The sequence below is a fragment of the Gymnoscopelus braueri genome (genome assembly GCF_963280865.1).
Source record: "Gymnoscopelus braueri genome assembly, chromosome: 15".
In the NCBI taxonomy this organism is placed as follows: Eukaryota; Metazoa; Chordata; class Actinopteri; order Myctophiformes; family Myctophidae; genus Gymnoscopelus; species Gymnoscopelus braueri.
Window position 1 is genome coordinate 36,308,141 of NC_137620.1, and position 17,199 is coordinate 36,325,339.

Here is a 17,199-nt window from a genome sequence, read left to right on the forward strand (position 1 = left end):
AGTTCACATGTTGCCTGGAGCTATTTGATTACCTGACACTCACTCACACAGACACACAGCTGAGATCTGACTGACTTACAGGAAGTAAACCCTGTGCCGTCGTTAATTTATCACCTGTATCAGGCCTTGGAGTCATAGGCCAAAATGACAATAAAGACATTGACATCAGGCAATATTCTTAATTCCTATATATCTTTTCACATTTGTAAGGGGAACCTTTTTACCAAAATCATCTCCTCTCTATCTCTTGGTTGCTATGTTATTCACAGTCTGATTTCAGTAAATAAAGACATAATCAATGAAAAAAATATATATATTCTTTCTTGCATTTAATGACATCATGCACAAGTTTTTTCTTTCATTACGTTTGGGCCCTGTCGCCTTTGTAGGTGTGCAAAATACATGCTTTTTATCTCTTTTTTTTTGGTAAAGAAAGACATAAAATAGTGTGGCATATTGTTGAATAGTGTGTCAACTTAAACCATATCCTTTGTTGTGAAAAATAGACTACCTACAAGCTCAAAATCAAGCAAAAATTGTGAGATTGAAGATCTGCCATTTTCACTTAATGTTTTGCCCATTATGACATGCCCAAAGGGACGATAGGGTTTATGTGGTAAAGGAAGTTTAAAGATACAGTGTAGAGACAGATCTATTACTGACACATGATCTGTAAGAATCGTGACAACACTTTGAAGTCATATTGCCCACAGCTAACTTGCAGTGACTCACTTAATAGCAGTGCCATATGGGGCGGCGATGACTCGGGAGGTAGAGCGGTTGTCTGGAAATCGAAATGTTGCCGGTTCGATCCCCACGCGCAAGGTTGGCGCCTTGCATGGCTGCCTCTGCCATCGGGGTGTGAATGGAATACACACATTCATTTTTAACCACGTTTAGCACTGTCAAAGAGAAATTAGATATTTACATGAGAAGATAGATTTTTTAGTTGGCTGTTCAAAAACGTCATAGTTACAAAATAATCTATTTCAAATGGATGGCTGAGTCCACAGCACACCTATAACATGAGTGAAAGGCCCTTTAACCAGGATTCAAACCCGGGTGCCCTGTGTAGCTACTGTTGAGCTATAAGCCCATTTGGTTAGAGGATAAATTGGGCTTTGAGCTTCATGCAATACCACGTGTCAAACAGTAGTGGTCCTACCCGACCACAGGACATAAATGTCTCAATAGAACAGGAGGTAGACCAACTACAACCACCATAATTGTGTTAGTTAAATTGTATTATCATACTGTAATATAAAGACTGATCAAAATATCATTTTATTTACTAGAAAAGGTTATGGATTGCAGGTTCAATATACCTTTTTCTTTGACTTTTCCCCCAGTCATCATGTTCCAACCTTCATGAACCTTCATGTGCTCAAACAGAACAAGCGAAAAATTAAGGATCAGTTATCTGGCTTGTATCCCCGTACATTTCTTCAGTCTTACTGCAGTGATAGAATTGCTTCCCTCATCCTTTTTACATACAGTGATATGCATAATGATGAACAAGTTTTTAACAATGATGGGCTAACGTGCCAACATGTGCTTCATGTGTTAATGTGGATACGGTCTACTGACCTTGGCCTTGTAGTTCACTGTATGCGCGTGGCAGTGCTGTGAGCTGAGCTGTGATTGGTCTATTTTTCAATCCCAGTTCTAAACAGTAAGGCCCCCATAACGTGACACCATAAAAACAAAGCTCACCGTAAAAAAAACAACATTCAGACAGTACTAAAAATCTTTTGCATTATTTGGTTTATTTCCCCAAGGCTGGGACAGACAGTTAAGACTAGAATCACATTGTACAATGTAAACAACGAACAATATCTACCTGTAACAATAAATAATATATCATACACTGGGTTTGAAATGACTTACAGGCATTAAAAACACTCAAACAGACACTAGCTGTTTTTTTTACAGTATCATACAACAGCACACGTATACAGAGAAGCCCAGAGGAGCGCTTGATTTACGCTTTGATCCAAGATCGCCCCCCCCCCGCTCCAGCAACTTAAATTAAGTACGCCTCAATTATTTCAGTTAATTGTTGGAAGGCTTTTCAGAGGATGGTGTGAAATGTCCACCAACTGTAGTTTTTCGGACAACCGTGGTGAAAAATGTTATTGCATAAGGCAGTGGTTCTCAAAACAGGTTCCAGGGACCCTTATATGTCTGTAACTCTGAGTGTACAAAATTACAAATGGAACCAAATGTCAATTTGGGGGAAAAAGAAATGTCAATTTGGTTCCATTTGTACACTCTCAAGAGTAGTTGTGAGGGTCCTTGAAATGTAAAAGTTTGAGAACGACTGGCATAAGGCATTAAAATCACATCCAATAAATGTTTCCCCTCAGGATTTTGCAGTGTAGGGTTTCTGAATGCATTCCTGTAGCTTTCAGTTTGCTTCCAGTTAGGCTAATGTATCCACAGCGTCATTCAGCAAGGGGAGAAACAGAGTACCAGTCACCATTGTTGAGAAAGCATTTTAATGCAGGTGTTATCCTAACTCGCATTTCATTTATCCTACTTATGTGTTGATAAGGCATGCAGGGAACTAAGTACAGAGCTAGCTCTGTGGTTCAATGGCTTTGTGATGAGAACATTTTGTAAGTATATCTAAAGTTTCAATAAAAAATGATATATAAGGGGACCCCCCTTATATACTAGCCAAGCCTGATCATTACTGTCCACATAGTACATGTATGTCTGAGCAAAATGCCTATGATTCTCCTACATAAAAGCATTAGGAATGCCCCTCGTTTGAAGGCGGTAAACATTAAGTTTATCGGCAGTGCATTGAATCATTCAGAAGTTTGACACAAAGCAACGGTAGCTACACACACAGCTGGCACTAACGGGCTAAAAAGGCGGTCCTTATTAAAAGGGACAACCCGCCTCAAGAACATTGGTGGCTGTTATTGCTTTTCATCTTGCCATTTTCTTTTCCTCAGTTTGTGCATCCTATCCTGCTGACGTGGGTTTTTCCATATAAAGGTGATGAGGGGTGTAACATTTGCATTGGCCACTAATGCATTAGTCAAACTTGCACGTTGTCAGTGGAATGCTGACACACCCACCTAAGTAACGCCACATCCATGGCGGCTTACAATACTTGGGAAACTCAGCATAGGTGGGAGATATAGTTAGCACCTGCATAGAACTTAGTAGCTGTCGGCCGAGTGCACCAGTTTACCACCTTCACACTGTTGGGACTGTTATGACATGCCCAGAACAGGGAGGACGCCAGGGTTCATGTGGTCAAACGATCGGCATGACGTTAGCAACAAGGAAAACAGAAAAGCTGACTTATCCTTTAAGTTATTATTGAACCACAGCTAACAACACTGGTGACTTAAAGCTGCGTTACGCAAATTTCCTGCTCTACCCCGGATTTGAACCCGGGTCTCCTGCGCAAGTGCTGACCTTCTTACAACTGAGCTAATAGAGCCTGCCTGCTTGCTCAGGGGAGAAATTGAATTTTGACCTTCACGTCAAAATTCTATAGAATATTAGGGAGACCAAACACAACCACACCAATAAGTTATATTGTAAGTTATATTGTACCCTATCATACAGAATGGACAACATAACATTTTATTCAAAAAGAAAGTTACAGTACATAATACAGCTTTAACCTCAATAAAGCCAAGGAAAACCCTGATAAATATATACTAACCCACATTAATACTGTACACTCACTCAATTCACAACTCACACATTCATTACAGTATGCTGTAGGTACCATGCCCGTACAAGCACTCCCTACCAGTCACAAAACAACGTAGACAAAGATAAGCGTGTCATTTTAAATATGTCACCTTGGACAGAGTTTTCATATTTTACAGTATTTACAAAAGAATTCCCTGTACAACATCTTACAAGAGAAAGGTGTGTGTGTGTGTGTGTGTGTGTGTGTGTGTGTGTGTGTGTGTGTGTGTGTGTGTGTGTGTGTGTGTGTGTGTGTGTGTGTGTGTGTGTGTGTGTGTGCGTGTGTGTGTGCGTGTGTGTGCGTGTGTGTGTGTGGCCGATCTACAAGATCTGCTATTTCCACAATTGTTGAAAATGTCTGAACATTTCAAAATGGAAACGATTTGACGTTTATGCAAAATAATTGCGATTCGGCGATTCACTGAGGTGACTGAATGGTCAGCTACCTGTCATATAGCCTCGATCTCCAGGCTTTTATTGCTTAGTTTTGCTAAAAAATAAAAGCCTGGCCCAACGATAGCCCGTACTGGGTATGAGGAAGTGTTTCACTTCCCAACCAACCAGAGTGCAGTGGGCGTCGCTCGTAATGTTGTGTTAACGGGGCGGGGGTTGACGGACAGATCGGTGAACCAATGGGATCAGCCGCAGTTTCTCGCCGTCTCTTTACACCCGCCCCTTTATACACGAAATCAGGAGGGTTGCAGCAGGCTACCTGTCATATCACCCTAGGGCCCTATCAGATAGAGGGTTTCTTCCTGCATAAAGAATGCAGCTGCCCGGGTCTTTTCCCGAGCTTTGTTGATGAACATACAGCCGTGTCAGCAATAAATACAACAGTATTTTCATTATAATGTCTATTGTGTACAGTCAACCTGCTGAGTGTTTGTGGTACTTTATTTTTAATAACATACACTGTCTGTGCTCTGTAGTAATCCAGAGCGAATCCAGCTCTGCAGGGGACAAAGAAGAAGATTTTCCTAACTCCCTGATGACAAGTGTAGAGCACTGGTTCTCAACTTGGGGTCCGGGGACCACCCGGGGTCCAAATGGACCCTTATGGTGAGAGTTAAGTTAACCCTGTGGATTTTACTGTGTAGATTGTGGTCCCAGAGATTAAATTTGAATCAATGTGGGCCTGTGACCTATATCGCATCAAATCTGAAATGAGAAAGGTTGAGAAAGGTTGAGAAAGGTTGAGAATGGCGGGTCTAGAGGAGTTGCTAAACGACAGCTCCATGGTTTCTAGTCAGCTAGCACTGCCTTTATGTCTGGGATCCAACCAGTGAAGGACAAAATAAAAGTGTGAGCTGCATTTTGTGTATCCATGGTCTAGTACAGTGTTTCCCAAACATAGGGTCACGACCCGTTTTTTATGGGTTGTGAGTAAATATCCAGTTTTTTTTTTTTTACATTTTCATGATCTACATTAAGTTTGGGCCCTGGTAAGACACACATTTTCTCTTTGACCTGAAAAAGTTTGAAACCCACTGGTCTAGAGGCTTGACCATGGATTCTCAACTAAAGCAGCCAGCTGCCGTTTGTATTTAGTTACAAGTTTATGGGAGTGATTACGGGGTCTTGATCAACTCCCAACTTTGGCGGTTCAAGACTTAACCGTCCCATCTTTAAGAAATTGCAATTTAAAATTTCCCCAAAAATATGATCTTGAGTTTACACTCAGAGATCTCTATCTCGCTCTCTTTAAAGATTCATTTTAAATAATAACTTTTGATCTTATCTTGATTATAGTTTATAACGTATCAATGTTTTTTATCATAATCATAATTAATAAAATGTTAATTGCAATAAGGTTAAGGTTATTATATTTATGTCATATTTCATAATAATTGTAATAATAATAATCACCTAACTCACCTAGGGCAAATAAAGGCTTGGTATGTGATAATTATGTATATTTATGTGTGTGCAATATGTCTGTAATATATAATGGAAATATAATGGCAAGAACTGTATTCAATATATACAGTTACAGCTGTAGTTTTCTCTGCCTGTGTGTGTGTGTGTGTGTGTGTGTGTGTGTGTGTGTGTGTGTGTGTGTGTGTGTGTGTGTGTGTGTGTGTGTGTGTGTGTGTGTGTGTGTGTGTGTGTGTGTGTGTGTGTGTGTGTGTGTGTTCTTCAGACCTCCACAGCAGTGTCTGAGCCCAGACCCTGAGCCTGCAGAGCTTCTTCTCTCTTCATCTTGGGCTTCTCTGTCCGTGTGTGCCACACCAACACCTACACACACACACACACAAGCAAAATTATTTATTATGGCTAAGAATAAGCATTAATTGTATATTTCTACTGTCGGGCAGAAACCAGCTAACTCCAAAATGTTCATCTTTCAGGAAATGAAAAAACAAAACAAAAAGTGGGGTTAGGAGGTTTTGTTCATCATTGATAAGAACAGCTGAATGTTCTCCAAGCTCAAAATGAGGTTGGAGGTCAAAAGGGTGTGGAGCCTGGAGTCAGCAAAACCAGCTAACATTACCCCTCTTTGGTGGAGTTAGCTGGTTTAGCACAAAATTTGAGGATCCAATGGAGTTAGCTGGTTTTGTCAGAAACGCTTTTTAATACTTTTCATTGGTTCAATGTTTTTTTAACCAACACATAGACATAAAGGGTGTTCAATAGCACTGATTTATGAAAAAAAAATGGAAAAGCTCAAAAATGGTTTCTGCCCGACAGGAACGATATGTAAGTTCAAATGATAGCAGTAGTTCTAATAAATATTATTTGCTTCAATGCTGGAGTGCTGGAGTAGGAGACAATTAGATTTTTCCTAATGATAACATTATACTAGAGTCTAGACAGTGTCATACACGCAATTCAAACCAATGGCCTCTAGTCCTTACTTCTGAACATTATATTCTGCATGTTCTCCCCAATTTATTTGTTGCCAATTCCCACCATGTGTTAAGTCCCTGTCACTGCTGACCCCTAGTGTCTGGGAAGGGTGTAGACAACCACATCTCCTCCAACAAGCAAGCAAATGCAAATACTCAAATTCTGTTATCCGTCCTCCATTATAGCGAAAATATGGTGTTACGGCGAAATTGATGACCTGATGAAATATGTGACCATATTGTGGACATCACATAATCACTCTCCCACTAGTCACATTGTTAGTGTTATTTATTTCTGTATTTTTGTGTTGATATTTGAACTGTTTGGTTGCTACTATATATGTCTATGAATTGAATACTAAGGGACCCAAATGGAAACAAGACCACAAGGACCTTTTTGGATGGACCTTTTAGGCAAAGTATTATAAATGTAATTGTGCCGTTAAATTTTTTTTGCCTAATAAAATATTCAATCAATCAATCAATCAAACATATTTCAGCAGGTCACCAATTTCACCGTAACACACTGTTATGCTGGAGGACGGAGGAGGCAGAAATTTTAGTATTGGAATTTTGCTATGGAGATGCCAGCTCCTTCTTTTCGCCTGTAGTGTGGAGTTTCACCGGGAGGACGTAAGTCACGTAACGCGTACGGAGGAACACACTATGCACCCCAGTTCCACTCCCGGCTGAACAGGCACCCAAACCAACCTGTAGGAGTAGCTACAGTAGTGCAGTGACAAAATAACACCCTGCCCTGCCAGCTCACGTCGTCCGAGTGGGACAGCGGGAGTGGCACACGACTGAGCAAGACAAGTCTACAAGACGTGAAGTGAATGAGAAGACCTTTGACATGGTGACCGATCGACCTGTTATGGGTGTGTTGGACAGCTGAGGCTTGGTGATATGTGGCAAGAAGAAGATTGTGAACATGACGTGTTTTATCAGAGATATCCCCCCTGTTTGACTTTTACCACATAAAGTTTAACCAACTCGTTGTTTACATCTGCTTCTGCACGTGATCACGAGATGCGATCACGTGTGGTGCTGCATTAGTTTCAGCAATTCGAAGCCTAAAATGTCTGAAAATGTCTGGAATTGTATAATTGTGGGTATTAAATTTGATCTGGGGTAGAATGAATGAACGTGTTGCAAACAGAAATAACAAATGTAGCCCATATCTCCAGCCCTCCAACTGTACATTCTTTTGCTGCAGTAATGGTATTATTTCTTTTCATTTTAGAGGTATTAAAAAGATCTTAAAAGGCATTACATTTGTACTTTAGAAGTGTGCAGATACCCTGCTTTGACTCATGCCTTCTTTTCTCTCTCTCTCTCTCTCCTAACCTTGGTGCAGTTGTCTGCCTTGGGCTCCAGTTCGTCCATGGTAACAAGACCCTGAAGGAAGCTACTTTCCAGGAAGCCCATTGGAGCGTCTCCGTCGAAGCAGGCGTCCTGATTGGCCAGGACCAGTTTGAGGGAGACGGCGAAGCCGGCCATGTCCATGGGGAACGGGCGGCTGGGACGCCAGCCAGTGTGGAAGCGAACAACCTGGGGAAGAACGGAGGACGGCCAAAAATAAATATCATGCTAAATATTATTATATTATTTCGAAGGTTCCGAGTTGAAAAGAAAATCAGGATCAGACCCAGAAATCTGGCATCAGTCGTGCTCTTATACCAGCTGTGTGGTTTCATCTAATAATACAACTGTACAGGGATGTGTCATTGAAACACCAGTGTGGACAGAACAGAAGCACGGTTCTGTAAATAAATAGGACAAACGAGGACAGTGAAGGTACCAACCTTTCCTCCTTCAACCACAGGCCTCTCGTACCTCATCCCTCCAACCAGGCCCACCGGCCATACTGACACACGCTGGGTACCCCGCATCTGGGGGGAGGAGGGAGGAGGGGGGGAGGAGAGGAGAATGACAGGAAAATCAGAGTGGAAAGAGGGATTAGGATTATTGATCAATCAACGATGTTCCTGCTTACTAAGTAGGTAGTAAGTAAGTAAGTAAGTAAGAAGTAAGTAAGTACTTGCTTATTCATAGCACATTAAACTATTTCTTAATAACCACTTCATCCCTACATACTTAGTTGACCAGGGTCCCACAGGGGTCTATACTGGGCCCCATTCTTTTTTCCCTCTACAACAAATCTCTTAATAGACGAAATAGACAATTTACAGCCTCAAAACGCGACGCATATTTTCTGGCAAATGTTCCCCGATTATGAGATGCCCAGAATATAATACAAGTGGTTAACACACACACACACACACACACACACACACACACACACACACACACACACACACACACACACACACACACACACACACACACACACACACACACACACACACACACACACACACACACACACACACACACACACACACACACACACACACACAGTTCCACCTGCTGAGCCCTGGAAGACATCGGGATTTGCAGTTGTGCAGCCAATGTGTCCCGACATTGAATATTTATCTAATTAAAGTTTAAAAATATATATATACATATCGGTGGTCCAGGACTCTACAAAGTAGGGCTCTGCACACGTGCACAGTGAGAGCTGCATACTGTCTTCTACACACGTGCACACACCTCTTCAAAGAGCTGCAGACTGTATGTGTTGTCGTCATCTGCAAAGTAAACCACAGCCTGCTGGTCCCCTGCTCCTTGCTGGGCCCTCCTGTCGTCTCTGAGCCACCGTAGGCCCTCGTTCCTCTGCTCCGCTCCGCGAGGCTTAAGCCAGCTGGGGTCTCCCTGAGGAGGGCACAGACACACAGCATTCAGAGTCAACATGCCACTCCGTTTAATGCAGTGGTTCTCAACCGTTATCATTTAAAGTTTTTGTGATTGATTCCAAGATTTCGCTTTTTTATTTTATTTTTGGGACAAAACTATTGATTTATTCTCCAAAAGAGCATTGAGGTTTACCCTCATTTGCAATGCTATCAAGATTACACACACACAAAAATCAACAATTAAGACACATACAGATATAAAACACAGAAACAACAAATAAGACCAAAACAGAAAAGTTAAAAACAGTTACATAGAGGTGAAACATCAGTAATATCGGTGGAACATCAGTAACCGGTGATCTAGGACTCTCCAAAATCGCGGGATCAGCATCGGACCCAAACATCTTCTACCATTTCCACCCACCTCTTGCAGTTTGCGGTCTTTGGGCGTGGCGATGTGTAGGTGTGTGTAGGTCACGCCGCTCTTGGTCAGGAAGTCGGTCACCAGAGGGGTCTTGTGAGGGGAGTCCTCCACCAGGATCCAGTGGAGCTGAGGTACGTGCATGAACGTCTGGGACAGACGAGTCAACTCCGCCTTCTGCACGAACCTGGACACAGACCCCCACGGAGCAAGTCCATCAGTGTGTGTTTGTGTGAGTGTGTGTGTGTGTGTGTGTGTGTGTGTGTGTGTGTGTGTGTGTGTGTGTGTGTGTGTGTGTGTGTGTGTGTGTGTGTGCTTTGTCATATTGTACTGCTGCATTTAACCACAGGCAATCAGCTAAAATGAACTCCAACTGGTAAAAGCTTCTGTCTTTTACTGTATGTGAACGTTTTCTGTAGAATGTACTCAGCCTAGGAGCGTAGCTCCGCCGCCTCGCACTAAACTGTTCTTAAGTTTCACTTCTCACCAAAAGACTACTGTAGAATGGAAGGCAGTGATGTAACTTTCACCAGCAAATTTGAACATACAATTAATGGATAATCAGATATCAGCCTGAATTTCAATATCGTGGATCCTAGTTATCAAACAGAGGCTTGGCCTTACAGAGGTTACTTGAGGACAGGAGGAGATGAAATTGTTAACTAGGTCAATTAAGGTGAACAGATATTCTGTTGATGAGAAAGTCTAGGAACATTACTATGATTCGATGTGTAGGTGTGTTTTAAGGTTTAGAGAAACCTGAATGCCTGCAACATTCCCTAAATACCTCTTTAGGTGCCAAGAAATGTAACATGAAGAATAAAAAGCCAGCACTCTGTAATGTCCTTTCGAAAATGTATTAGCGTCACTGGGACAAGCAATGGACACGTTTCAACTAATCAGCCTTTATCAGCGGTCACTCAGCGTTGTTTTAATATACTGTTTGCCAATGGAACAATGGCAAAAGAAACGGGACAGTCAAAACAGATTCATGATGATGGACTCAATGTTGAAGGGCATGGCAGGATTTAAAATAATGTAGCTTAAAAGGAAGCTGAATGGAAACAATTGACAGCTTCTGCATCATAATATATTTACATTAATGTGGATAACCCTGGGGTAAGACCCTAGTAGCGCACAGCACCTTCAAGCATCTTGAGCACTAGGACAATGGACAAAACGGTCTCTTCTCTTGTGTATACAGTGTACTGTTAGTATTATATATGTTGTCTATATACATTGTATTTATGTGGATTTTTCTTTTTTCTTATATTACTCTTTTTTAAATTACTATCATTATGCAGGAGCTGAGCAAAGATAAATGTACCTGTGTATACAAGATGTAATAATAAAGACAGCCTTGAACCTTGGGAGTTTCACTAGTTTGATTCTGTATTATTTTAGTTTCATGCTACAATAAAGATCATTTAAACATAAAAACAGTCCTGTTTTACAAGAGAAAACATTAAGAGGAGGAATTATCAGCATGGATATGTATACTGTATATGTACACATACTCTAATAACAAAACTTCAGGTTTCAGAATGACTGATTTTAAAATGTATTCTAAGGTGTACATTGCAGTAAGTTTGTATAAAACAACCAAAATCACATTATTCACTGTAGGATAAACTTGTGTTTATCTTCCTTCTACGTATAAAGATAAACTAATCTCAACCAATCTTCCTGTGGCCTACAGAGGGTTTCCAGTAACCTACTGGTTGAAACAGACTTGCTGTCTCATACCAAAGACAATATATTTGACATTTTCAAAATACAAAAATGGCCACCTAGCCACCTACACCATTTCTTTCCTTCTCAGGTTTCCTGCTGCCTCTAACTATGAAAAGATAAGCAAAAACTATATGAAATAAGGTAAGGAGCTGCCTATTCCCTCTTCAAAAGTCAACTCTAGCATGCAATGGTTGGTATAAAGATGGTTGACTGTGTAGAGGACAGTGTTCTTTGAGGACAAGAGGAGACCAAATTCTACCAACTAAACTAGGTCAATTAAGGTGAACAGGTATTCTATGTTGATGAGAAAGTCTTGGCACAGTACTGTGATTCCATGTGTAGGTGTGTTTGAAGGTTTGCTAACAGAACAATAGCAAAATAAACTGTATGGTCAAAGCAGATTAAAGATGAAGATTAGAGATTAGAGCTTCTGTATGCTCATATCGTTTAGATGTTATTAACACAGAACTAAGAACCTGACTAAACTATTTCTCTTCTTTTGTTGTTAAATATGTTTATATGCATTTAATATATAGGTGTTTTTTTGTTGTTGTATTATTAGTGTCTATTTTTGTCATGATTGTTGTGATTACTTCAGAGTCTGCAAACTACAGCTTCCCGAGTTACGATCCTCCCTTACTATCCATATAGGCTGCTCACCGCAGACGCAGACACACAAACCTCGACTCGGCCGAAAACTGTACTTAATGTACAAAACACGTTCAATCACACAGGTCAAGCTGAAACAGAAGATCCATTTGGTAGTGATGGCAACGTTCCAAACTCTGTTTGGAACGTCCCTTACGGTAAAACATCCTTGTTTTGCCAATTTTGACAGCCCCAGTGGACAGTCAGACGTACAGATTGTGTTTGAGAAACAAATTGGATTTGCCTGCAGTCCAAACAAAGCCAAAAAGCACAGACAGTGAAATTAAAGAGCAGTGCAAGAGTGGAAATCCGTCATGTGTGTATTTGTGCGAATGAATGCCAAAGAGAGAAGGCGAGAGTGAGAGAGACTGAATTATTGTAATAATGTGTGTTTGTGAGTGAGGGACAGTGAGTTGTGTGTTTTGGAGGAGAGTTAAGTGTCTGGTCGTATGTCGCCTCTACCTTGCATATGTTGGGGTGATTACAAAAATGGTGGGCTGGGGAGGTTTGACTGGCTGCTTCTGGGGGGATTTGGTAGTCTCTGCCTTCTTCATTTGTTCCTGGAGACGGTGAACTTCCCCCCGTAGCCGAGAGATGGTACGATCCTTAGGCATGTCGTGCTCTGTGCAGTCGCAGCGCTGACCTGCATCATGGTATCAGGAACAGAACAAAACAGAAGATAAAAACAATAAGACAATAAAGGGGAGTTTCTCTCTGTATTCAATTCCTATCTTATTCCTTATTCTATTTCTTTATTTACACAAGTCCACTCCACTTGACCAGTTAAAGCTGCACTATGTAACTTTCTTCTTCTAACCCGGATTTGAACCAGTTTTTCTGCAAGTGCTGAATTTTTTACCATTGAGCTAATAGAGGCGGCCTGCTTGCTCAGGGGATACATTGAATCAGGTCCAAATTTGTGTCAGATCCTGTGTCTATGTGAGACATGACCTTTGACACGATCTAAAAGTCTCTATAGAAGAGCAGGGAGACAAAATACAACCACCCCAATGGTATAAGTTATAATGTATTAGCATACTCTACCATTCAGATTGGACAAAATTACATTGTATTCATAAACAAAAGGTTACATAGTGCCGCTCTAAGTGTAGAGTGGCTTGGGCGATGTCACAAAATTATAATTATCAACTATATTGATATGCTGTAAATTGTCTGCAACAATATGGTAAATGGCAGGTAACATGTTCAGATGCATAGAAGGCTGTGTGCTGGCATATGGCTTGCATAATTGTGTAGCAGTGCTGTCAATGTCACATTAGACACCAAATCAGACTTTTAGTTTCTTATTCTTAGATTGCTACTAAGTCATTAATCATGTTTCCTGGTTACATTTCTAACATGAAATGTTACTTTAATGGTAATAAAATAAACTATTGATAAAAATATGCTGAATGATAGGATTTATTGTTCTCAGCTGATGACTACTATGATCTATTTTGTAAATTAGCATTTAGTGGCACCACATCGTGGCCACGTAACGGTATTGCAAGATACATTTTTTTCAGCTTGTTGAAAGTCAGACGTGGAGGCAATATGAATCTTTTGCAGGGGTTTTCTGGTTGATAACATCTTATATCATCATTTTACTTAAAGCAATCTCATCAGTGGGCAAATATGAAGATTGCTCAAGTCTAGACTCTCAGACTTTGAGGCACGTTTTATGAAGGAACACCACTAAATATGGTGTTTTCAATACCACACCTCTCTTTAAATAAATGGGTAAACAAAACAAATAAACTTCCATTGCATGCAGTTCTAGAGAAGATAGATCCTTTGTTGTCCTTCTAATGGAAAATCATTTCCACAGGATTTTTTTTCTCACATTAACAAAGTGTAGTTCCTACCATAAATGATGCAGGTCAACGTCACTACAGGTCACTCATATAGTGGTCAGATCTGTTTACTTCAAACCAAAATATCACCCACAATGCAACGTAAACGCCTCCTGTCTCATCATTTACAATGTGCAGAGCCAGAGTAGTGTGATGATGACGGCAAAGTCATGGGTGGCAGGCGGTAGGTGGCTCAGGAGGTAAGAGCGGGCACCTGGGGACCTTAAGGTTCCCAATTTGATCCCCGGCTCCTCCTGTCACAAGTGTCCTTGAGTAAGACACTGAACCCCTAACTGCTCCTGACGAGCAGGTTGGTGACTTGCATGGTTTCCTCCTGCAGCTTTACTACTCCAACTCCCACTTTTAAGTCCTTTATACTTTAGACCAGTGGTTGGTTCTCAAATTGGAGTCCGGGGGGGGGGGACCTCTAGGGATACTTGAGGAGTAATGGGTCTGTAACTCAGAGAGTGTGCAAATGGAACCAAATGAACCCGAAAGGGATTTTACAGTGTAGATTGGAGTCCCAGGGGTAGAAAATGGTATCAAATGGGGGTCTGTGTCCGAATGCATATCTAACTGGGGTTTCGCTGCAATCAAAAAAGTTTGAGAATCACCGCTTTAGACAAATAGTGCTGCAAATAGAAGATTTACAAGCTGACAACACACATTTTTTAATCCGAGGGCTGCTGAGCAGTGTTGATTTTGACAGCAAATTTTATAGTCTTTTGAATAAAATTCCATTTAGTTTTAGTCATATTTTAGTCATCTGAAATGTTTTAGTTTTAGTCTAGTTTTAGTTTAAGTCTAGTTTTAGTTTAAGTCTAGTTTTAGTTTTAGTCTAGTTTTAGTTTAAGTCTAGTTTTAGTTTTAGTCTAGTTTTAGTTTAAGTCTAGTTTTAGTTTAAGTCTAGTTTTAGTTTTAGTCTAGTTTTACTTGACTAAATATCATAAGATTTTAGTCGACTAAATCTACAGTTGATTTAGTCGACTAAAATATATTTTGGCGGGCCGTGATGGCGTTGACATGCCTGATTTATGCTCAGCTGTGTGCCGAAAATAGCCGATCTACAAGCTCACAACGTGTCGCAGCGTGACGTTGTGAGCTTTTTTCTGAGAACTGTTTACTGTACATATTTTTATTTTAGATTTCTACTCGTTTATATGATGTTTTTGCAGAGTAGTGTATATTTGTCTGTCATTAAATGTTTCGATGAATTGAGTACAAAGGACCTCAATGGAGACAAGCCATAGTACTTTCTTGGGTTTCAAATCCTCTTAAAGAAATTGTATTGAACTGTACTTCCCTGTGCTCGTCTTTGCAAACTGCTAATAAAGTATTCAATCGATCACTCAAGTGACACCTGCACACAACCAAGCATAAAATGACTTGTCTTAGATCTACTGGATCTCTTCTCCACTAGACCGTCCCAAACATTTTAGTCTAGTTTTTATTTGTTGACAACATTGTCAGTACATTCAGTCATAGTTGTAGTCATCATAGCTTAGTTTTTATTTAGTTTTTGTCAGTGAAAAAGGTAGTCGATGAAATTAACACTGGTGCTGAGGTGTGGAGGACCAGTGTGACTGACTTACCCAGCTGCATCAGAGCATAGAGGAGACCCATGAGGGACACCATGAAATACAACACAAACACCGTCTTCAGTTTCAGCTTCATCCTCGTTGCCATGGCACCGTCTGCAACAACAGGCTACAATGGACAAGACAATGTGAAGATATCACACACACCCCAGTGTGTGTTAACATTATTCTATCCCTTTAGTTTTATATCAATGTTTTCAACTGTATTGATGTCATTTAGAATACAACAGTTTGTTATTTTATCCCTTTAGTTTTAAATACATTGTTTTAACTGTACTGATGTAATTAGAATACAGAAACAGTTTGAGATACTGAAATAACTAATTCATCATAGTGAACCAGCATTTGAGATTCTATTTTCTTTTTAGCATTTTAGCTAACAGAACTTGGATCATTTTGCACCAAAGCCATTCATCATCTGTGACTAATTATTTGCTACAAGGCTAGGCTAAAGTACAGCATGAATATAAGGTAGCTGCATGTTGGGCACTTAATATATACAGATGGGTGCCTTTTGATCAAATAAAAAGGTCGTTTAATGTGACTGTTTTTATAGCCTTGGATCAAGACTATCATAGATGCATTTGATCGTTTTAGATATCCTTTATATCTATGATACATATACAAAATATCAAAATCGGTCAAATACATCTATGATAGTCTTGATCCAAGGCTACTGGTTTATATGTAAGAGACTAATGTGGCCATCTGGTGTCAAGGTAACATTCACATTAGCTGTTTATGGCTAAATGTTTACTTGTCTAATATGTTTTTTTGGACACTTACCGAGGTCTAAATCCTGGAAGACACAAAGGTTCAGACTGAAATGTGACCTGATTAGATTTATGTCATTTTTGATCAGATATGTGTAAAATACAACCCATTCATTCAGCTGGTAGTGGCTATTTAAGACTTTTTGCAGTGTTGCCAGATTCTGAGAGAGAAACAAGCAACCAGGTATATGAAAACAAGTCCAAAAGAAGCAACTCTGCTACATGAGACCTTTAAATAGCAGATCTACAAGCTCACAATGCGTCACGTTGTGAGCTTGTTTTTCAAAAACATTCTTGACAAAAATGTGAAACAAATTGGAACATTTTTGAAACATTTTAACACAAATCTTGTATGGGGTCCCTGGCATAACATGTTTTCAGATGGGGGTCCGCAGACAAATATATATTAATTTGGGGGTTCTTGACATGAATATATTTGAGAACCACTGGTTTAAACAACATTAGGAAACAAGCCCAAAAAACCGCAACAAGACACTTTACACTAAAACAAGCCCAGTCGCTTATAATAAGCGGACATGGCAACACCGCATTTTTGCTGCAAGGTACCAACAACTTCCGGTTACAGTGCAGCTCTTAAAAAAGTCCTCGGAATAAACATAACACCAACATAGTAGTTCCGTTACCACGGAAATGTCTCAATAAGTGGTTCTCAAACATTTTCATTTCAAGGACCCCCAAATTAATTTGCCCCGCGGACCCCTCTCTGAAATTTTGTGCCAGGGACCCCCATACAAGATTTGTGTTGTTAAAATGTTTAGAAAATTATTGCAACTTATTTTTATTTTCAAGATTTTTAGAAAATAGGCAATCTCAAATAGCTGATGGCTGT

General features: G+C 40.2%; 1 protein-coding gene across 1 annotated transcript; it reads right to left on the minus strand.

Annotated features, from left to right (window-relative positions):
- Positions 1–5,501: 5,501 nt before the first annotated feature.
- On the minus strand, positions 5,502–16,494 carry b3gat3 (beta-1,3-glucuronyltransferase 3 (glucuronosyltransferase I)). The gene is made up of 8 exons (XM_080452203.1): positions 16,363–16,494; positions 15,571–15,685; positions 12,588–12,768; positions 9,747–9,930; positions 9,180–9,341; positions 8,372–8,458; positions 7,914–8,117; positions 5,502–5,955 (listed from the first exon to the last, which is right to left on the minus strand). The coding sequence occupies exons 2-8, from the start codon at positions 15,662–15,664 to the stop codon at positions 5,857–5,859; spliced, it is 1,011 nt and encodes a 336-aa protein (XP_080308329.1). The 5' UTR covers positions 15,665–15,685; positions 16,363–16,494; the 3' UTR covers positions 5,502–5,856.
- Positions 16,495–17,199: the final 705 nt, after the last annotated feature.